Source organism: Bos indicus x Bos taurus, chromosome 5 (assembly GCF_003369695.1).
Source record: "Bos indicus x Bos taurus breed Angus x Brahman F1 hybrid chromosome 5, Bos_hybrid_MaternalHap_v2.0, whole genome shotgun sequence".
NCBI classification, from domain to species: Eukaryota; Metazoa; Chordata; class Mammalia; order Artiodactyla; family Bovidae; genus Bos; species Bos indicus x Bos taurus.
The window spans coordinates 117,834,750-117,858,197 of NC_040080.1; the positions used below are offsets into that span (position 1 = coordinate 117,834,750).

General features: G+C 35.5%; 1 protein-coding gene across 2 annotated transcripts in view; it reads right to left on the reverse strand.

Annotated features, from left to right (window-relative positions):
* Positions 1–1,047: 1,047 nt before the first annotated feature.
* TRHDE (thyrotropin releasing hormone degrading enzyme) overlaps positions 1,048–23,448 on the reverse strand; it is a 450,253-nt gene continuing 427,852 nt past the window's right edge. For both annotated transcript variants that reach the window (XM_027543346.1, XM_027543348.1), the window contains 4 exons: positions 16,472–16,639; positions 15,817–15,957; positions 9,877–9,958; positions 1,048–3,570 (listed from right to left, as the gene is read on the reverse strand). In XM_027543346.1, the coding sequence (XP_027399147.1) occupies positions 3,427–3,570; positions 9,877–9,958; positions 15,817–15,957; positions 16,472–16,639 (535 nt within the window). In that variant the 3' untranslated portion in view covers positions 1,048–3,426. The remainder of the gene's footprint in view (positions 3,571–9,876; positions 9,959–15,816; positions 15,958–16,471; positions 16,640–23,448) is intronic.

The following is a 23,448-nucleotide window of genomic DNA, read 5'->3' on the forward strand; positions in this document are numbered from 1 at the left end:
ATTAGAAAAAAAAATAACTGTAGACATATGTAATCTCATATTTTGATATGGCTTCTGATATTTGGAAAACCTCCAATTAATGCAACTGACAGATGTTTCAAACATGTCTTTATATTTTAGTTGTAGGAAGAATTTCTTGAAAATCTAAAGTGATTGTAACTTCTGCAAATGACAATTATGTAATTTTTAAGCAGTTCACGTTGCTACTCTGAGCCTGTGTTTTGATCAAACTATTATGGTTAATATAATTTATTATGTTTTTGAAAAGAGTCAAATGAACCAGTATATTGAAAATGAAGTGCAATTTATTATGTGTGCATGCTTGCTCAGTTGTGTCCAACTCTTTGCGACCCGTGGACTGTAGCCCACCAAGCTCCTCCATCCACGGGATTTTCCAGGTAAGAATATTGGAGTGGGTTGCCATTTCTGCCTCCAGGGGATCTTCCCAACCCAGGGATCAAACCTGTGTCTCTTGTGCCTCCTGCACTGGCAGGCAGATTCTTTACTAGTGCCACCTGGGAAGCACCCAGTTATAACATATGGTATAATCTTAATAACCTCATAAGTTTTACTGTTATATTTGTAAATTGCACTATCACAGAAATCTCAGTCGTATGATATAATTATCCTAAAAATAATGTAAACCAAAGTGAGTTTAAATTCCAGTAAAATACATGTTATTGAAACTGAAGAATCAACTTAACGTTGCAGATAATAGCCTTAGAGCTTGTGCTTGTATATGTAAAAAAAAAATACAACAATTGTAAGAACATTTTAAGGGAAAAGATGTAAAAATGGGGAAAACTTTTTATTTACAGGTTACCTAGAGATATTTAATACTTAGGATGGTAAACTTTTAGTCCTTTCTAATTTCAACCAAGTTTTACTGTCATACATATATTGGCACAGTAAAGTTTTAAGCCTAGATGTTGAACTCTTTTAACAATTTGCTATTTCATGCACGTGTGTGTGTGTGTGTGTGTGTGTGTGTGTGTGTGTGTGTGTGTGATTTGCAAGACAGACAACGGAGAGAAAAAAGATAAAAACTCTATGTAGAAAATAGAATTTTATGACTACATTTTACAGAATATTCCAAGAGATATCATTGGTCATTTTATTCTTTTGAAAATATTACTCATTTAAACAACTAAAAAAGGTTAAAGCTTGATATAATCTTCAACACTGGAAAGGATAAATTATTGAAAAATATGTAGAACAGAAATTCCATCTCAATGCCATTGATATCACTATACTGTTGAACAAGTATGAGGTATTGAACATTGCACATAATTATACACTTAGGATTTGACATTGTAGCTAAACCAGTTGTTCAAGGCCACTAAAATACTGAAGAGGATTAAAATTATTAACAGTGCAGAGGAAAACAGAACTATAAAATCCCTTGTAACTCAAAGCTGGAAATGGTGCTTTCACTCAAAAGAATGTCACAATTACCAAGAATTTTCAGTAATTCACGACACAAAACAAGACAGCCACCTCTAATTTTTAACTTTTCTATCAAAATGAATCCCGTGGTGATATAGTACATATTTTGGACCTGCATGACAGTGATTTTTATAATTGTTATGTTTCAGAACTTACCCCTTAAAGATTTCACATACGTGTGATATGTACTAGTTAAATTTCATCACTTCAGATAGATGGGATGACTTTTAGACTTTATATTAAGCATTAGTATGTCTTAGTAACAACAGATAGAGTATTTAAAATTCATATATTAATTGAAGTGCTGAAAAAATAGATATGAGTAATAGCAATTAATTGCTAAAAAGATAAAATTCAAGTTTAGATGATACTTGTTCTATGGATTAGGAAATTGCTCCTCTTTATGCAAACTTATAATAAATCTATGGCTCTGGTTTCTAAAATGCCTACTTTCCTCCCCCCAGTGTTCAGTGACTATTGGAGCTAGAAAATATTCTTTCAATGATTTGTAAAATTTGGAGAAGTGGAAAAACCTCAGGAAAACATAAAGTGGTCCACAAACATTTGGCTTATGTGCGATTAGTTGCACTGGCATTTCATAATGGCAAACTTAAAATATGTTCTTTTGAGTATCTAAGCAGTGCTTGGAGAGCTGGCCTACTGGGTGAGAGTACCATTTAAAAACACTTGTGTTACATAATACACAATCAGGAAAAGTATTCAAAATTCTCAGTTAGAACAGAGTTGGCAATGCCAGAGGATGCGCTTTGCTCAAGAAAAGAAACTTTTCATCATAATGGATGGAACTTCTGGCATCAAAGATCATTAAAATCCACCTGAAGTAGGGTTGCTTCATGGGGGATTAGATTCACACAGACCCAAAGGTCAACACATGGAGAGAGTTTTTAACTCTCTGGACCCACCCAACATGAAAAAAGTGGAAAAACAAACACGATGACAAAGAAACACTTTCTCAGCACTGATCATCATTAAGTGTGCTCAACTGTTTATGCAATGGGAAGTTTGACTAAGATGATGACAGAATCTATATTTACGAGGTGAGGCTGCTACTTAGGAAAATTAGAAGAGTGTCTGTACATAAAATTTTGTTTTAGTTCATTTTTATGTAGTAGAATAGACTATTCAGGAAATAGATGAAAAAAATCTATAACAGGTGAGAAATTTATCAGGAAATTGTCAGAAAGGATAGTACTGAGATAAATTCTTTGAAGCATTTTCAAAGTTTGCATACGTTTTAAAAAGAGATAAACTTTCTTTGAGGTGAAGTTTTTGCACAAGTGCAGAGTACAGCATACTATATACATTTGGGCTTCCCTATGCACATATACATATGCACACAGAATCTATATGCCTTTTTAAAAACACATACACAGCTTTAACTCAAAGAAAATTAGTTAGTAACACAATAATCTTTGCAAGACAATCCAAGTGCTGAAATATATGACACCAATCAAAGGGTGATTTCACCTCTCACATTGCCCAGGACTATGACTATAACTCCCTGTTTTAGTTTTTCTTTTGTTGCAACACTGATTGTCATAGATAATCTTTGTGCTTTTGTATAATGCCCATCTGGATGTAACATATATTCACATACAACACTGGACATTTTAAATAAGCATGCTGGAACACAGGCAGGACCATACAACCATGCACAACATTTTCTGAATATGTTTTTCCATACTGACTGCAACGTCAACATGCACCACTATCATATTTGGTCCTGTACAGCGAGGAATGTACAGCAGAAGCAGTCATGGCTAGATTCACTTGCAAGAGTTTCTTAAGAGAAGAACACCCAGTAGAGAAACAAAACAGAATGAATAAAACCAAAAAAAATCCTAAAATTAAAAAAAAATTTCCTCCCACATGTTAACACTGAAAATCTGGCCATATTCCTCATTCCACAGCAGGTCTTCTCACAAAATTCTGAGTTGAACTGTTTATAAGAGACACATATTAATGTCTCAGAGCTTTTCCTAGCCACTGGAAAAGCTCATCCTGATAAAGCATTTTCCAGCGTACATTGGCTTCAACAGTTTCCACAGCTCTTGAGAAAGAGGCAGCAGCTACTCCGTCGTAGCTCTTCATAAAATTCTTTAGCTGGAAACAGAAATATTAGAATGGTAAAAAGACAGCATAAGTTATATGGTCAATAATACTCTAATAACTTGGTATGGGGGCCGATGCTTACTATACTTATCATGGTGATTGTTTCATAATGTATGCAAATATCAGATATATACAGGTATATACAGTGTACCTGAAAATAACACAATATTTTACTGTTTCAATAAAAAATAAAATGTAAAAATTATAAATTCATGTCTTAAAATGAGCCCATGTCCAACACATATAAACAAGAATCTATTTGAAAAAAAGTGTCACAGTCACTACAGAATGTATATTTAATGTGTGGAGTGAGGTAAGTAGGTATATCTAATATGTGGAGTGAGCTTACAATGAAATTCAACGAAACAGATTTTGTCCATTAGGTGTAATGTAATTTCTTTTGGAACTGAAAGGGAAAAAAAAGAATGATATAACAGTTTAAAGTGTAGCTGCTCAGTCATGTCCAATTCTTTGCGACTTCAATGACTGTAGCCCACCAGGCTCCTCTGTCCACAGAATTCTCCAGGCAAGAATACTGGAGCAGGTTGCCATTCCCTTCTCCAGGGGATCTTCCTCATGCAGGACTGAACCTGGGTCTCCCATATTGCAGGAGCCACCAGGGAAGCCTAAATAACTCCAAGTTTAGCTTCTTGTTTCATAAATATTAAAGCAGATGTATTTAATTCATCTTTCATAATGGGCTGATGAAGTAGTGGCAAAAACTAGTTCTAATAACAAAGCATATCTAATCTACTAGTAGTAGCATTAGTCATTCAGTCATGTTCGACTCTTTATGATCCCATGAACTGTAGCCTGCCAGACTCCTCTGTTCACGGCATTCTCCAGGCAAGAATACTAGAGTCGATGGCCGTTCCCTTTTCCATGGGATCCTCCCAACCCAGGGATCGTACCTGGTCTCCTGCATTGCAGGCAGATCCTTTACTGCTGAGTCACCAGGGAAGTCCCCATAGCTCTGGGTTGGGCTTATTGACAGAGAACATTCAACCCATCAACCTATTTATTATTGGAAATTTTTCTGTCTTGTAGCCACCACACTTAATAGCAGCTATATTCTGGAATTTCTATCTCCTAATCTTTCTCAAGGGCATTCCCTCTGCTCCACCTCAGCTGTCACAGTCCTATTCAGAAACCCATCAACCCTGTCACGGAAAGCTCCAACTCTGTCATAGATGAATACAGTGGGCTATCTGCTACCTGATGTCTGAGACCTCTCCCTTATTCCTTCTGGTCTATCTTTTATATTGCCAGTATACATAAATTGGAGTGGATTGCAGTTCCTTTCTCCAGGGGATCCTCCCAACCCAAGAATCGAGCCTGGTCTCCTGCACTGCAGGCAGATTCTTTACAGTCTGAGCCACCAGGGAAGCCTGGTGAACATGTGTTATCCAATGTACTAATAGCCTTAACACTGAATACAAGCATTAAAGTTAACTTTTTGTCCACAGGGAGAAAAATATTCATCTTTTCTAAACAAGTAGTATGAGTGTTTGACACTATATTTGCTGGCAAAAGAATACCAAAATTATTGAGTAACAACAACAAAAAATAATGATGCTATGAGTACTGGTTGATAAATGACACTGGGTCACCTGAGTAACTAGATTTAGAAAGAATGAAGAAGGAATGTTCTTCTTCATTTAGCTAGAGAATTTGAGCTTTAATTAGAGTGTGAAAATTTTAAAATGATTCGTCATAATTTTATGGGTATAAGATTTTCTCTAGAGAGCACACACACTTTAGGAATGCACAGGGATTTTATTGCAAGATTAAATACTAGCAGTTTTCCTCTCTGTTTCATATGTCTTAATAATTGGACAATGAATGAATAATTGCACCAATGAATGCAAGGCTTATAGACAAATGTGAAAAATCAACTTGTAACACAGAAGTGTTTATATTGTATAATTAGGATGAGGTGAGATTCATCCCATGATGGATGCCACATGATGAATATACCAGGAGAGAAATGTCATCAAGATTGACTCGGGGATAGGGGCATGTGTGTTGGGGGGCAGGGTGGAGGGGGTAATTTAAAATGGAGTTATTAATAATTATACTTTTCTGAATTAATCTAGAAATTGGTTCAGGGTAGCTTGGTTTGTTTATGACAATATTACTTTGATTTTATGATACATTTTTTTTCAAAGTTTATCCTCTACTTTCCTATAAAGCCAGGTACCTTGGAGCATTAGAAATGGATGATCATATCTCAGAGCTATATTCTTTGTAAGACTTTAAAATCACTACCTTTTAATAACAAACATGAAAAATATTCAATGTGTAACAAAGATTTATCATTGCTGTCCTTAAAACTTATCTGACATCTGACACATACAAAAGAAAGAGGACGAAGGGAAGGGACTAAAATTTATTGATACCTTCAATATATAGCTGTGACATGTACACATAGATAAATAGAAGTCTAATGAAAGCATTCAAATCATATTTTTAAACTTAACTAATTTATCTAATAATTCATTTGAATTTATATATTTATGTTCAGATTCATTCAGTCCATATTCCTAAAGCAACAAATAGTACATTTTTATCTATGTTTTGAATTTTGTGTTTTAATTTATTACAAAATATGCACATTACAGTGTATATTTGTATATTATATCTGTTCATTATGGTGGCTTTATTTACATAATATGTCAATCAGGAAAAAAAATTACATCTACTTCTTTTAAACTATGTTCCACATTATTACATATTTTTCTAGGCAGTCAATGAATACTCCAGACAGTAATAAATGACCTTTTGGTAACTTTGACTCTGAGGAGTATGCTCTTGGCCTTTTGATAAAATAGTAAGCCAGCCCGAATACATGAAGGAAAACTCTTGTCTATCTCAAAGGCAAACTGTGAGGTTGACTATGAATGTGTTATTGACACAAACACAGTAGGTCGGATTATCCTGCAAGAGAATTCTTAGTAGAAAATGTAACTGGAGCGTCTCTAGAGATTCATTTCTTAAATCACTATTTAAGTGCGCTAAATACTTCCTTTGTGAGCTTGGAGAGCATGACGTGACTGATATGCAGATTAGCTGATTCATCAGAACACAGATGGCCCCTTTGCATAGTTGGCATAAACTGATCTTATGCCTCCTACTCCTCCACAACTCTGCTGGTGAACATGTGGTCAGAACAGCCATGTGATAGGTTCTCAGGCAGGATCATAGCACCTTCCAGACCCTGCCTCACTATCAAGGGCATAGGGTAGATGAAGGCATTTGGCATTCCATTTTGCTTATTTTGGCAGTTCTTCAGTAGATGTTTTGCAGCTATTAGTTTTTTTCATTGCACTTCCTAAATATTTATGCCATCATATGCTTTTATTTGAAAATGTTCCAAGTTTAGACATTTCTATAAAACAAAATTTAGTAATATGTCAGAGTTGTTTGTGTTTCCTGTTCTTCTTAGCATAAAATTTCTAGACACGTTTGTTAATTTATATTTTAAAAACATTTCAGTATTTGAAAAAATTCTTAACTTAGGGTACACTAGACCCTAAAACTCACAAAATAATTTGTAATGTGCAACACATAATATACTCTTAGTAACTATGGAACTATCTAAGTGAGTCAAATTAGCTATTGCCTGTTAATGAGGTTTATATTTTCAACACTAAAACTGTAAATGGGATGCCTGTGATGCACAGGAGCTGTATTCTTTCACGACAGTGTTGTGTATAAGGCAAAACAAACAAAGAGTGTTGCAGAGGATGGCTGAATGAACATCAGTATGAAAAATGGCAAGGCCTCTGAGAGTGGATGAGGTTGTACTTCCATTAGTTTAAAATTAAGGAAACGATGTACTGCTTCATGGAGAAATACTGTTCAAATCACCAGAGCCATATAATTAAAAAGAAATGTCCAGTTTCAGGTTCTAGAATGATGCTTTGGGGAAGGACCACAGAACAATGTAAGTGTCTCTACTGAATGCCCCTAAAGCTGATGGGGATCATTAAAATCTCAAATCAGCTTTCAGAATTCATAAAGATGCCAATTCCCTTTTAATCTGTAAACTTTTGAAAATAAGAATATGCTCTAGACAAAAAGAGCACATTGGCTTTTCTGTTTACAAGGCTCATTGGATGTGGGAAAATGAGACTGAAATTTCCTCAGCCTCTTCTAATTTATGGAAGGTGGTCATCAGCAATACAAATTATCCCCCCTCCCACCCAACAACAGTGGTCCACAGTCTTACAGTCAATGATTAGATAACAAAAGTGTGGAAAAGCCTCAGGCTGCAGTTGTTAAACTAGAAAGTCAGTGCAAGTAGCTGCGTCCTGGAGGGATTCATCTCTCAGGCTATGGAGAGCTTGTGTTGTGAAGTTAGTTGCTTTTCAGATAATGGAATAAAAGCCACAGTTGAGTTTCAGTTTCCAGATGACACATTTCATTACAGGGGTATCTTGGAACATTTCACATGGCAATTAAATCAAGTGTAAAAAATTAAATATGTAAGTGAAATATGTAAATCAAAATGGCCATCATATGATAAAATTAATTTAAATGTCCACTTAAAACATGTTTTCCATGGGTTGGGTTATCACCAAAGCAAGGGGAAATGAAAGAGTTAGAGAATAGAAGAGGGAGAGAGAACAGGAGAGACACAATGGAAGAGGAAGACAGGAGAAGAAAGGGAGCCAAAATGAAGATGGGGGAGAAGAGAGGAGAGGAGAGATTTTTCACTTTTTTGTTCACTTCAATGGCTGCACAAGTTGTCACTAAATGAATCTTTCATTCCCAGATTATTGAATGCAAAATCAAAGAGTTAAAACTACTTCATTTAAATACACAAAGCCATTAGCTTAATTGTTCTTTCTTTTTGCTTCCTTTGGATATGAAAGAATTCCTTCACTTTTAGGTTCTTAATAAAAAATATAGCAAAACATGCACTAGGGCTTTCAAATCCAAATCTTTCAGGGCTGGGAACACAAGTAGCAGGGATAAAAATAGAATTTCAAGTTATTACAGAGACTTAGCTTAGCTCATGGTGTGAAAGAATCCAAGTTGGTGCATGGAAGATGATCATACAAAATTGGGCAATATTCGGAGATATTAAGGACGGATGAAGGCTGATGCTTCTGGGGGAACCTTGCTCAATGGGGTTGGCTCTGGGTCACAGCATCAGGCTTTCTGTCAGTGAAAACTGAAGAAACCGTGATTCTCAATGGTATACTTCAGCTATATTTTATAATTATAGGTGAGGAGAGGCTAAAAAGTGATAAGTGTTTGAAGTCCAATTCATTTTAATCAGTGAAATATTTAGCTCCTTCCTCCTACCTAGTTACGCACCCCCAATCTCACATCCCTCTAATAGAGATGTGAATTAATGGTCACAAAACCAGCTGGTTTAAATTCCGGAGACGTAAACCAGAGAAAAAAGAAAATGTTAGATATTCTGCAAACTGGACTTTAGTCCTTAAGAAAAAAATAAGTTCAATTTCATTAAGGAAATTCACTTGTGATGGTATTCAGCTGAATTTGAAACTATTAATCTTAATATATGTTGTCAGATAGAGTTACTTCCAAATGTATGAATTTATTCCATTTAACAAAACAGAGAGTATGATGCATATTATCTTATCCAATTATCATTCTTTTATAGACCTGACCATAAAGCAATGAGACTCAAGGCCTGTACCTCAACAGCAATCTTAGTTCTGCATATCTGAATGCTGAGTCATTGTGACAGGATAGTTTTAATGTTCCAAGGATCCTAAACTTGGCTCACAGAGTCAAATGAGGAGCAGCTGATTGGGAAGATTTCTAGAGTATATTTGGAGTCTCCTGTTTTGAGAATGACTGGAGCTTCCCCAGTGGACAGTGGAAAAGAATCTGCCTGCAATGCAGGAGACCCAGTTTTGATCCCTGTAGGGAAGATCCCCTGGAGAAGGAAATGGCAACCCACTCCAATATGCTTGCCTGGGAAATCCCGTGGACACAGGATCCTGGTGGGTTATAGTCCATGGGTCGCAAAGAGTCGATCATGACTTAGTGACTATACAACAACAAACAACATTTTGAGAATCATTACATTCAAGTACCTTTCACAGGCTTAATATTTAATGTTTAATATGTTAGAAATATTTTTGCAAATAATGACTGAAGTAGTCTTTAGCATGAATGTGTATATGTGTGCATGTATATGTGTGTGTGTACTTTAAAGGAATGAGTATGAATTTATTGGAAAGAAGTGGTTGAAGTCTATCTATAATTTCATAAGTTTACAAAAGAAAAAAATTACATTCATCTTAAAATATTTACCTCTTTCAGTTCACCTTCAGTATTAAGAAATTCTGTAACACCACTGATAAGTTTGGAATTCATAAATAATGCTTCTCCATACCTTGAAAGATTAAAAAAAGAAAAGTCTTAATGTTAAAACAGGCAGTAATTTAGGAAATACTACTACACAGATTTTTTAGAATCCTTCTCATGAGCTCCATCCCATCTCTTAATGCTATTCAAGGCTATTTCCCTAGGGAGTGGAGAGGTGCAAAGAGCTGTGGCTATGGGACGTCATCAAGTCATCCTGATTGGCTCACAGTGTTTCAAAGAGATCTACATTATCGTAAATTTTTAAAAAGGGAGTCCTATGATATTGTTATTAGGAATTACTATTACATTTCCAATATGAGGCCTGAAGAAAAAGTATTTTAAAACTTTTAATTTTAAAGCAACCTGAGTCACTGTAAATAAGGATTCCACCAGAAACATGACTGCAGAACCAACTTTTAGAATTATCCATAAGTCACAGAAATCCTTTGGTCTGGTCAGCCCAAACTGATGTTGGCATTATTTTCTACTTCATTCCTAGAAACTAAGCCAACTTTCTCAAAAAGGCTCCCAAAAGATTAGCATTTTTTCATATGAGCATTAAAATAAAACACTGAATTTTTCCTTTGAATTTTACAATCTTTGTATCACAAGCATAATTATTTGACTCATGACCTAAGGTAAGAATACTATGTATCAGCAAGCTGAAAAGATTTCTCCTTTTACTGATTGTGTCTCCTGTGCTAAGGGTACCTATCACAGGATATCATACTCTTTGAAATTAAAAAACAAACAAACAGTACACTAGGCTAAACTGGAAGCAGGATCAAGATGGCTGAGTAGAAAGACCCTGAATTCACCTTCTCCTATGAACATGCCCAAAATACAACTGCATAAAGAACCTAAGAACGACTTACCGTCTATTCATTGATGATAAAAACCCTAAACAAATGAGTGGGAATGCACAGACTTAATAAAGGTCATATATGACAAGCCCACATTTAATATCATACTGAATGGTGATAAGTAAAAGTATTTCCTCTGAGATTGGGAACAAGATAAGAATGACCGTTCTCACAACTTTTATTCAACATAGTGTTGGGAGTTCTGGCCAGAGCAAACAGATAAGAAGCATAAAGAAAAGGAATCCGAACTGGAAAGGCAGAAGTAAAAGTTTCACTGCTTGCAGATGATGTTATACTATATCATATATACTATATGGAAAACCCTAAAAACTACACACACACACACAATTATTATACTATGTGAATTCAGTAAAATAGAAGGATACAAAATTAATAACAAAAATCAGTTGCATTTCTATACACTAATACTGAACTATCATAAAGACAAGTTGAGAATTTTTTTAAAAGTACACTAAAGATATTAATGAGTTTTTAAAAGCAAAAATCCAGCCTTCATTACAAGAGGCTTTCTAATGCTGTCCCTATCTGTGGGAACTTAAGTAATTTAGTTTCTGGAGCCTTAGTTTTCTCATCTTTAAAATGAGGGGTGGGAGGTGCTTATATTGGCAAATGATATCACAGACAAGGGCTTAACCTCTAAAATACACAAGCAACTCAGCAACATAAAAAACAAAAACCTAACTGGAAAATGTGCAGAAGATCATAATAGACATTTCTCCACCTTATACTGCTCAGTATGCTGCTGCTGCTGCTCAGTCGCGTCAGTCGTGTCCGACTCTGTGCGACCCCACAGATGGCACCCAACAGGCTCCTCCGTCCCTGGGATTCTCCAGGCAAGAACACTGGAGTGGGTTGCCATTTCCTTCTCCATTGCTCAGTATGGTCATCATTAAAAAGTCTACAAATAACAAATGCTTGAGAGGGTGTTAGTTGCTCATTTGCGACCAACTCTTTTGGACCCAAAAGACGGTAGCCCACCAGGCTCCTCTGTCCATGGAATTCTCTAGGTAAGAATTCTGGATGCTTGGGGCTGGTGCACTGGGACGGCCCAGAGGGATGGGTTGGGGAGGGAGGAGGGAGGAGGGTTCGGGATGGGGAACACATGTATACCTGTGGAGGATTCATTTTGATATTTGGCAAAACTAATACAATTATGTAAAGTTTAAAAATAAAATAAAATTGGAAGAAAAAAAAAAAAAAGAATTCTGGAGTGGGTAGCCATTTCCTCCACCAAGGGATCTTCTCAACCCAGAGATCAAACCCGTGTCTCCTGCATTGCAGGCAGATTCTTTACCATCTTAGCCACCAGGAAAGCTTCCCAGGTGGCACCAATGGTAAAAAAAATATCCTCACCTCCCCAGTGTAGGAGACATAAGAGATGCAGGTTCAATCCCTGGGCCAGGAAGATCTAAAGAAGGGCATGGCAACCCACTCCAGTATTCTTGCCTGGAGAATCCCATGGATAGAGGAGTCCAGCAGGTTACGGTCCATAGGGTTAAAGAATTAGACACGACTGAAGTGACTTAGCATGCACCTATGCAGAGAAGGTATGGAGAAAAGGGAATCCTCCTACACTGTTTGTGGGAACGTAAATTGTTATAATTACTGTGGAAAATAGTATGGAGGTTCCTCAGCAAACTAAAAAGAGAATTACCATATGATCCAGCAATCCCATCCCTGGTAATATATCCAGAAAAAAATATAATTCAAAACGATATCTGTACCCCTATTTCAATAGCAGCAGTATGCACAAGAGCCAAAACATGGAAACAACCTAAATGTCCATTGACAGACAAATGGATAAAGATGCACATATATACAGTGGAATACTACTTGGCCTAAAGAGGGAGGCTAAACCATGCGACCATCATTAATTGCTATAATTCTAACATTGAATTGGGAAATGATTCAGCTCTAACATTGAATCCATGGGAAAAGTTGGCTAAATAAAATAAAATAGACATTCAATAATAATATAAGTATTCATTAGTAATCAATATGTGGTTACAAAAATGGCCAACTGTACAGCAAAGTGGACAATCCTCTTCAAAGAGTGTTTTGCTTATACTTGCAGTCATGTGGAAAAGAAAAACAGTCAGTCCTTTCCTGAAGGTTATGTACTATATAATATTGTAAACAGATTATTCCCAGTTATTATGGTTAAATGAGATGAAAATAAAATTATATACTGTTCAGAGTTCCTTTAGCTGTGGGGTCTCTGGAAAGGCTTCCAGGAGATGATGACAGATGGATTGAATATGGAGTAATTTCAAATATCAAGGAAGAAAGCAATTTTAGGCAGAGATCAGATCAGTTGCTCAGTCGTGTCCGACTCTTTGCGACCCCATGAATCGCAGCACGCCAGGCCTCCCTGTCCATCACCAACTCCTGGAGTTCACCCAGACTCACGTCCATCGAGTCAGCGATGCCATCCAGCCATCTCATCCTCTGTCGTCCCCTTCTCCTCCTGCCCCCAATCCCTCCCAGTACCAGAGTCTTTTCCAATGAGTAGGGAACCAATGCACAAAGGCAAGGAGGTGTGAAACACCACGGTGTTTGCCAACAACTACAGGCATTTGGTACTGAGGGTATAAACTGTGAGACTGAGGATAACAGAATGAGAGGTAGAAGGGTCAGTAAGACAGGAGCTTAGATTTTCAACACGGCACAGAGTATTGAAGGTTTTACAGGAGAAAATGTCATTTTTGCTTTTCAGAGAGATTCTTGGGACAAAGGGAAGTGGTGGGTGTGTGTGTGTCCACGCATGCATACATGTGTGCATATATGTGGCAGCATATGTAATTAGAGACAGGAGACAGTCATTAAGAGTACTAACAAGGGATAAGAACCTTCACTAAGGCAGTGGTAGTAGGAAAGAGAGGAAGAATTCGAGAAACATTTAGGAATTGTCAAATTGATAGGACCTCAAGTCTAAATGTTACTTTTTACATATATCAAGGAAAAAGGAGAACTATATGTAGATTTCCAGGTGCCCAGCTTGAACAACTGGTGGATGGCCATCTATTTACTGAGGAATGAAGATGTAGAAAATGATGGTTTAGCTTTGCAGGTACACCTCAGTAGGGGATCTCAACAAAAAAACATCTTTCATAGAGTGACGCTTAGGTGAAATATCTGAGCTAGAGGTGTAGATTTTGGAGTGATTCAAACTGTGAGAGTAGCTGGCAACTAAAACCAGGGAGAATCTGCAGGCCAAGTAGTAAGGAGAACCTTGGACTGTTCCCTCATGAACTTTGATGTTCCAAGATGGAGAAGGGAGTGGAAGATGAAGAAGACAATTCTATTTGTCAAGATAAACACAGCTCTATCTGTAGAAATGCTGAAACTTCACCTTTCTACTTTTTTGAAAATTAACTTTAGTTTGAGAGCCGTCTTAGGTTTATGGAAAAACTGAGCAGAAAGTTGAGTTCCCAAGTGCCTCTTCCTCCCTCTTCAGAGTTGTAGCTAATATTGATGTCCAGCTAATTAAACAAAGAGGTCATTAGACTGAGGGGGTTCTAATGTTATCTCTCTTTCTACCTTTTGGTTAGAGATGATGTACTTTCAGTGAAACAAAACAGACATATCAGGAACCGAATATTTTAGGTAGGGACTATAAACTATATAGGCATTATATGGAACTCTGATTTACAAAACCACTCCCTAAAGACAGACTCTGCATTGGTAGATATTTGATACTCTTTAAAGTCAAATGCTTGTATATGTATATTAATTCCATCTGTGTCTGACTATTCCTTATACTATGTGCATGACAGTAAAGCAAGTGTAAATCATTCTAATTTCTGAGCTGAAAATACAAGAAATAGAAAGGAAAACAATGTGCCATCTAGGAATGTTAGTGCTGTCTAACAATGAAATATCTACAGATAGAAATGTATTTTATTATTAAAAGTAAGTTCAAACTGAACTCTTTATACAAGGTCAACCAATAACAGTGTACCTTTAAAAAATAAAATTTATATACCGGCTTTTAACAGATAGAACAGTGGGTATGCTAAATGTCTGGGAACATTTAAGTATGAGAACATGTAGCATTTACATGCTCTATAATAAATTTAATTTTTAAATACCATAGAGATTATCAGAGTAATACATTAACATTTATTATAATATATTTAAATATATGATGAAATATTTTCTAAAACAGAGTCTGAAGAATTCTCAACATGAAGCAAGATGGCTCAGGAATGAATTCTACTGCATCTAGAATTATGCAGTGATTCAAACATCCCTCCTCTATATCATGGCTTTACTTCAGATGTTTTATGATATTTATATTTTTAAATATTTAAACAATTGTATAGAAGCAATTACAGTTTCCTTGTTCTGTGTGTGTGTGTTAGTCACTCAGTCATGTCCGACTCTCTGTGACCCCATGGGCTGCAGCCTGCCAAGCTTCTCTGTCCATGGAATTCTCCAGGCAAGGACACTGGAGTGGGTTGCTATTTCCTTCTCCAATGTGAATTTTAGTAGAAGTATTTTAGTCGCTAAGTTGTGTCCGACCCTTACGACCCCACAGACTGTAGCCCACTATGTTCCTTTGTCTATGGGATTCTCCAGGCAAGGATACTGGAGTGGGTTGCCATTTCCTTCTCCATTTCTTGTTCTAATACCATTACATATGATTCATAAATCATTTCTTCTACAACACACTCAGGATATCGGATTTTAATGATACAATTTCTTCAACCTAAGACAGTTTGATAGATTTTCCGGGAAAGCTGCAATGCTAAACTTTTTCACTCTGCACATTTCCATACATAATTATGGTTATCAATCTTTAATAAATGAATAATGTTATAGAACTGTTAAATTAATTCTGAGCTTCACAGGAGTGGCAACGCCCATCTTGGCTGACTACTTCAAAATCTAATTCTATTATCTGGATCTTGCTTCTACCACAAAAAGTTGGGTCTTTATCTCTCAGATATCACCTTTGATTTACTCACTCCAGTAAGAATGATTGAACTCTTATTTTTACCTGGTATTTAATATCTTCCATTTATCTCTAAAAAACTTCCAGGCAAGGTCTCGGCCATGTGGATTTCGAGCTACATGGATTATCACATCAATTGCATCTTGATCCAGAACCACCTCAGAATTCAGTGATAGATTTAGAAGCCTTTAAGGATAGAATTGCAGAGAAATTTTTAGTTTAATAACAAACTTTTCTTTACTTATCAGAATTATATGATTTAAGTTATCACAATCTTCAAAGAATAGTCCATGTAAACTTTACTAATAAAAATTTATCAATAGAACAATTCTGTGTTTATAAAAGGAAGAACAAACTCATAACATTTTAATTGATGTATTAATTAATGTCTGAAAAAATCTTGTAGGTGGTTAAATCATTATTCTGATTTAATGATGAAAATTTGCTTTAAAAATTCTTTTTAATAAATACTTCAATTTTATAATGAAATATTATCTTACATACATATAAATAACATAAAATAGTTAGAAACAAACCTTTCAAATCAACAAGCTTTCATCATATTAATATCTCAGTTTTCTTTAGCTCTAGAATGATATATTTTAGAGTAGCATATTTAAGGAAATAAAAACAAGTTCAGTACAATTTGATTAACAGAGAATACTCTCATTATACAAATTTAAACATTTAATTGACCCACCTATTTAATAAATTCCTGTCATCACTGCAAGTTAAGGCTTCCAATAATATTTTCTTTTCGGAAATGGCCGTGGTAGAGTGGAATTTCATCCATATGAATTCCCAGACATCCTCATCCAGCAGTGACACTCCTGTGCAGTAGACGATGTCTCTAACATTTAGTGGTATTCTAAAGAAGCAACCCATGTGGTTTTCTGTTAATTAAAGCTTCATAATATTGAAAATAAAGACAAATGCTGCCTTGCTACAGTCAGTGTTTTAAAAGATGGTTTTGGTAATTAGATTTACCTGAAAGACAATAATACCATATAGTAACAATATTCAAACTATTCACAACTGAATGAATAAAAGAATGTATTTTATTTAATGATATTCTTGAATGTAATTTTTCCACTTTTGAAATTATATGGACAAAAATCAGAACATAAAGGGTTTTTTAAAAAACTTTTTTTGTATAGGAGTCAGACATAAGTGTTTAAAGAAATACAAACAAGGCATCTTATATTTCAACCAACATAAATATACTTATGCTCTCAGAATTATTAGACCCAAGAATGATGAGAAAGTACTGGATGAAGATGAAACAAATACCTCCTAAACTCTGAGACATTATTTTTCTAAAATTATTATTCTCAAATACCTCTCCGAATTTGGGAAGCTAGAAGATGACTAACACAGATAATAAATAAAACATAAGTAGCACAATTTGAGAATGTAGAAAACTCTTGTTCCTATGTTTATAAAAGTGACTATAAAACATAAACTAAATTTTGATTTTGACTTCAAACTAAATGTTATGGAGGGAAACTCTTAGTCAATTCAATTAATCTTGGCTATTTATAAGCTATAAATTCTCATGGGTACATTGCCATGGCAATTACTTTTTTACTACATATTATTCTTTCAAGTTTTTATATATTTCCCACATTTTAAAAAACTCAGATCTCTGAAAGAATACTCCAATACAGTAAAAAGTTAAAAATGCATTTCTCTTTGTATAATATTTAGTAATCTATTATTAAAATTTCTCATTTATAATTTGAATGTGACTAATAATAAGAAATGTTTTCTCTGTATAACAAGATGAAAATCTCTTTTAAATATTTAGGACCTTGACAGCCCAAACACTGCTTTGGTTAAAGGAGAGCTTAGAAAATGGGAGGAGGCACCTGCATGACTACAAATGAGATGGTCATCACTCTGCTGGGAAAGGTCCGTACAGTCAAAACTACGGTTCTTCCAGTGGTCATGTACGGGTGTGAGAGTTGAACCATACAGAAGGCTGAGGGCCAAAGAATGGATGTTTTCAAACTATGATGCTGGAGAAGACTCTTAAGAGTCCCTTGGACAGCAAGGAGATCAAAGCAATCAATCTTAAAGGAAATCAACCCTGAGTATTCACTGGAAGGACTGATGCTGAAGATGAAGCACCAATTCTTTAGCCACCTGACTTACTGGGAAAGACCCACATGCTGGGAAAGATTGAGGGAAGGAGGAGATGGGGACAACAGAGGATGAGATGTTTGCACTGAATCACTCACTGGACATGAGTTTGAATAAACTCGGGGAGATGGTGAAGGACAGGGGAGCCTGATGTGCTGCAGATGATGGGGTAGCAAAGAGTCAGACATGATTTAGTAACTGAAAACAACAAAGGTGATCTTCATGTTTTTTTGTTAAGCAGCTAAGTAGGCTACAATCAAGATATTAAACATTGTGTATCAGGATACCAAGTGTATAGAGTTGTTAGTACTATCATACAAAATTCACAGTTCCTAGAAATGGCTAAAACTACATCACTCTGTCTCTTCCTACCAATAACTAAATTGTTTGGAGAAACGTTACTTTAGTCTTGCTGACTGAGTCTTTTCTTTCTTTGTAATATTTGAAGGCAAGCATTTTATTTGTTTGATTTGTTTTGTTTTTGAAGAAACAAAGAAGTATAGATATCAGAAGAAGCCAGTAAAGAGTTTCATACCTCTCTCAGCCCTGGAATCCCTTGAAGAAAGTACCCAGAATAGTATTCCTAAAGGTGGCGAAACCTTATTCCCCCTGCTCTGTTCATGCCCAGCTTGGGCTTCCCTGGTGGCTCAGTGGGTAATGAATCCTCCTTCATTGCAAGAGACCTGGGTTTGATCCCTGGGTCAGTAAGATCTCCTAGAGAAGGGAATAGTTACCCACTCCAGAATTCTTGCCTGGAGAATCCCATGAACAGAGCAGCAAGAGTTGGTAACAACTGTGTGTATAAAACTTTTTTTCATTTGCACACAGCACATCTGAGAACACTAAGGAAACATTACCATCACATTTTGAAGAGTGCATCAGTCCCGGTAGATACAAAAATGCCTCCATCTTTACTAACTGCCATAAGAAAGTAAAAAAATCTAGTCTTTTGTTAAATCAACAGCTAGAAAAGTAAATGAATCTTTGCCTCCAAATATTACAGGCTATTGAGCATAATACTGTATTACTGTCATGATTTTGGCCAAGAGATTGCTATAAAATTTGCCAGAATTAACAATAAAATGTCTACTTAAATCATCAACTCAAGGATCGATATATATTAGATCTAATATTAGACCTAATAGTAAGAGCTTATTTTTTCAAATAAATTTTTAAGCAGTTAATATACCAAAAAGGTCAAGGATAGAGACCACTGAATGAGGTTTGTTACTGCTTAGGAAACCAGTCTCCAATATCAAGCAGAAAGGCATACAGAAATATAAAAAAGGCAAAAGAAAGAAAGAAAAAGAAAAAAGTAGACATTAAACTATGTTCCTTAGAAATAACTTGTGTCATGTACTATAGTCCTTAGCAACAGTCCATAGTTTTGTAATTCAGTAGTTATTCCTGGCTGATGTTGAACAATGTAAGAGGCAGACCCACATGAATAAATGGACTGGTTGGTACAAAGTCCTAAACAGTGGCTTTAGGGGCATCAGAAATAGAAAATAAGACTTTCATGCAATACTGCATCCCAGGTTACCTATCTTATTTTATCTGGACTATACAATAATATCATGATATTTGTATTATAATAAACTTCATTTTGCAAGAGAGGAAACTTTTCTGAGAGAGAATATTTTGCACTATAACAACTATAAAGTAAGTTGAAAACCAGGATGACTTATACATGAAAATCTTTCCTATTTCTAGCAGCTTAGAGATGGCTAATGATGATGAAAATAAAATATATTGATTTCTGTTAGTAATAATAATCAGTAATTGTCACTGAATGTTGATATTTCTTGTTCAATAAAACACTATCTTATAGAAAGTAAGAACAATAAAAATTTTTAAACAGAAAAAAATATATCCCTTAAAGGGATACAATCACCAAACCCTGGATCTAATCAGTAGGCTAGCAAAGTAATACCAGTGCAGCCAGTCTATAATTCCCTTAATGCGGAACTGGCTGAAGCTGTCACTTCTACCCTCTCTTTTTCATTACGTTCTTTAATCCACAGTTTGATCAGTCATCTTTGAGGAATATTCGACACCAGCAAGAACGGTTTTCCAACAATAAGCTTCCGTTCACCAGAATCAAAGTGACAGTTGTTAAAACAGCCTCTGGGTGACTGAAAAGACATAGGCAGGGGGTGCATTTATAGAGATGTTGTGTAGCAGTATGGTCATACGCAGAGCAAGGAGAAGAATCTTGAAAGGGCACCAGGAAGGAACTGCTGGATGAAACAACAAGATAGATCATCCTGAAGGAAGCTAACAAAGTTGTCCTGGGCAAAGGAGGCCTTTGAAAGCAAAGCTGTCCAGAATAGGGGCAAATTCTGTTTTTGAAGCGGCAGCCTCAAACCAAGAGACAGATCATGCAATTTGGACGTGCTCTGCAAGAACCCACAGGTCAAGTTTCAGGCTCATGAGCAGCTGTCTCCCTATGCACAGCAAATGCATCAAATTTGATGTTGATGAAAATGAGACCCCCATTTACATATATAATCTAAAGCCTGCTGATCTATTGAAAAATAGCCCTTTGTCTCAGTTATATGGGGTTTCCCTGATGGCTCAGTGGGTAAAGAATCTGCCTGCAATGCAGGAGACACATGCATTGCGAGTTCAACTGCTGGGTTGGGAAGATCCCCTGAAAGAGGAAATGGCAATACACTCCAATCAATATTATTGCCTGGAAAATCCCACGGAGAGAGGAGCCTGGCAGGCTACAGTCAATGGGGTTGCAAAAGAGTCGGATACAACTGAGCAGGAGCACAAGGATGTCAGCTACAAATCCTCAAACTTAAGGAAAGAAATAGCTCTATCAGCAGATACTGGGAGGTACACTTGTTTAAAGATTCATAAGCCTCCTTAGAAGAGCAAGGACAGAGTGGATTAGCCAGAAAATACTGCTCTGATTTTTCTAGCGTTTCTTCCCAACCCATCAGCTTCTTATCTTCCTTACCCACCTACCAGTTAAAGAATCAATATCTGGGTCATAAAATTACTTATACTCATCACTGAAAATAAAACAAGATGGGTGAGCACTAAACTTGCCAAAGGCCCTTGGTTCCCAATGATTTCCATTGTTAACGGAACCCCCTTTCATTGCTAAATTTGTAAAGATGTTCTAATAACACTTTAGCAAAATGATTGCTCTGGGGACAGTTTAAGATCTCTTTGTATAAACCAAAGTCATTAGGAACAGATAAAAAAGCTCGTTTGTTTGTAAAGCATGAGCTGAAAAACCCACAGCACCCACAGTTATGAATAGTACAAATAAGTCCTGTGAGATTCTTGATATTAGAATTACAGGGAGGGAGAACATGGAAATTGTTTATGAAAATGTGAATATCCTCACAGTCATATCTCTTTAACTGCTGCCTCGGAAGTAAATCTTTTAGTGGAATTTGATCACGTGGGAAGGAAAGCTGTGCTTGTTTTTCTCTAGGTATGGTATGCATTGAATACAGGATTAGAGAACTGGACTTTGCTAGCTGCCTTCCTACAAGATGAATGAGCCAAAAAAGGAAGTGTTTTTATCTTTCTAGGGCACTAACACTGCAGAAATGATTACCTAATTAGTCTAACTGTACTGTATTTTTTATTCTTCTTTCATTTTAAATAGCATGATGACAGAGTTCATTTGTATGTAAAAGTTCTGAAATTATACAAGTTGCATATATCATGTTGAAATAATTTTTTTATATTTTGGTGATATGTTTAATCTTTTTTTTTACCTTGCCAAAAGCAAATGCCTAAAAACTAAAAACTTTGAGGTAGAGGTTAAAAAATTAAGTACTGGGAAGATTAAAGGCATCCATCTTTAGGAAAAAATTTTTACAGAGTTAAATAGTAATGGTGATGTAATGGGACTAATATTTTAAAACATAGTAAATTTGTACTTTAGTTATTAAATGGAAAATTGTGAAGTAGGCTGGTAAATTAACACAAATAACTAGAAAAATTTCCAAAGTTTTTGCTATGGAAGTTTTCATTGCTGCATTTTTTAAAGTGAAAAATCAGAACATCTAAGAGAGAGGATATATGTATAACTATGGCTGATTCATGTCAAGGTTCAACAGAAAACAACAAAATTCTGTAAAGCAATTATCTTTCAATAAAAAAATAAATTAAAACAAAATAACAGTAAAGAATTTGTTTAAGATATAAATAACAACTAAGAATTATATCAGATTAATATTGAATGATATGGTAAAATACTTTATCTAATGTGATGAAATGTATTATTAAAGACAGAGTATTATACATATATTAATATAATATCTCTATGCTAATCTAAAGAAAAATGATAATTTGTATGTTAGAAGAAAGACTGAAAGGATAAATAAGAGAATATTAACATTAGTTTCTGGGATTGGGGATTATAAGTAATTAGAATTTTTAAATCCACGTATTTCAAATTTAATGATTTAATAACTTTCACAGTTACTTTGGAAATAAATAAGTGTACAATTACATTTATAAAGATAAAATTCTTGGAATAAAATATATTTCAATATAAAAATGCTATTACTAATACATAAAAATAATTATGATGATACAGTTAAAATATCTCCCAGGGGAAAATTACACTTACCAAAAGAGAAAAGATCACACTTTAAAATAAAATTTTGATGCTTAATCATGATATGGGTTCATTTAAGCAGGTTTTTAGTAGACCTAATTGGACTAGTAACTGTCTTTAGTACCAGGCAAGTCAAGGTCATTGCTTTGGGCTTCACTTTTTACCCTAATTGGACAAAGGCTTTTAAAGTACATGAGTTCTAAGGTCCCTTCCTGCTCTGTTAGTACAAAGCTTCTTTTCATTAGTGGTTGTATTAACTTTGAAATGTGCATTTAATTATTTTCAAAGACAATAAAAAAGATTTTTCAAATCACTAGCCTCTTCTTTCAGTGGCACTACACATACCATTGATACCGAGTGGGCCTACCATTTAATTCACTGTAATTAATTTTCAGTTAACTACATCATTTGAAATATCATTTACCTATTCTAACTAAAAATTAAAAGACAGCCATGGTCGAGGCTTCCTCCACCAACATTCTATATCTTGTTCTGTCTTATACTTACAAACACTCTAACTTCTTTCAGGGCACACAGTCCTAGACTTTAAAATACCTGACTGAAAAATAACCTGCATTATCAAAGGCTGGCCCTGTCCATTTTGTCTTCTACGCTCACTTCTCATTCTATCTTGAGCCCTTGGTCCCTTGGCTGCTGCTAAGAAAGTCATAGTGAATAAAAATTAAAGCTATATAGAGGGAATGTGTGACTTCTTGCACCTTCCTGTCAGTCTCATCTGGAAAATGGGAATAATAATTCCTTAGAGCATTGTTGCAATGATTAAATGAAATAATGTTTCATTTGATATTCACATGATAATGGTGCATATCAAGAGTTCAGTATGGACTTCAGATAAATATTGTGCATAGCCAAATACAGGGGACATAGAAAATTGTCTACATTCAGAGAAAATAGGTATGAACATAGAAAATAGGTAACAATAA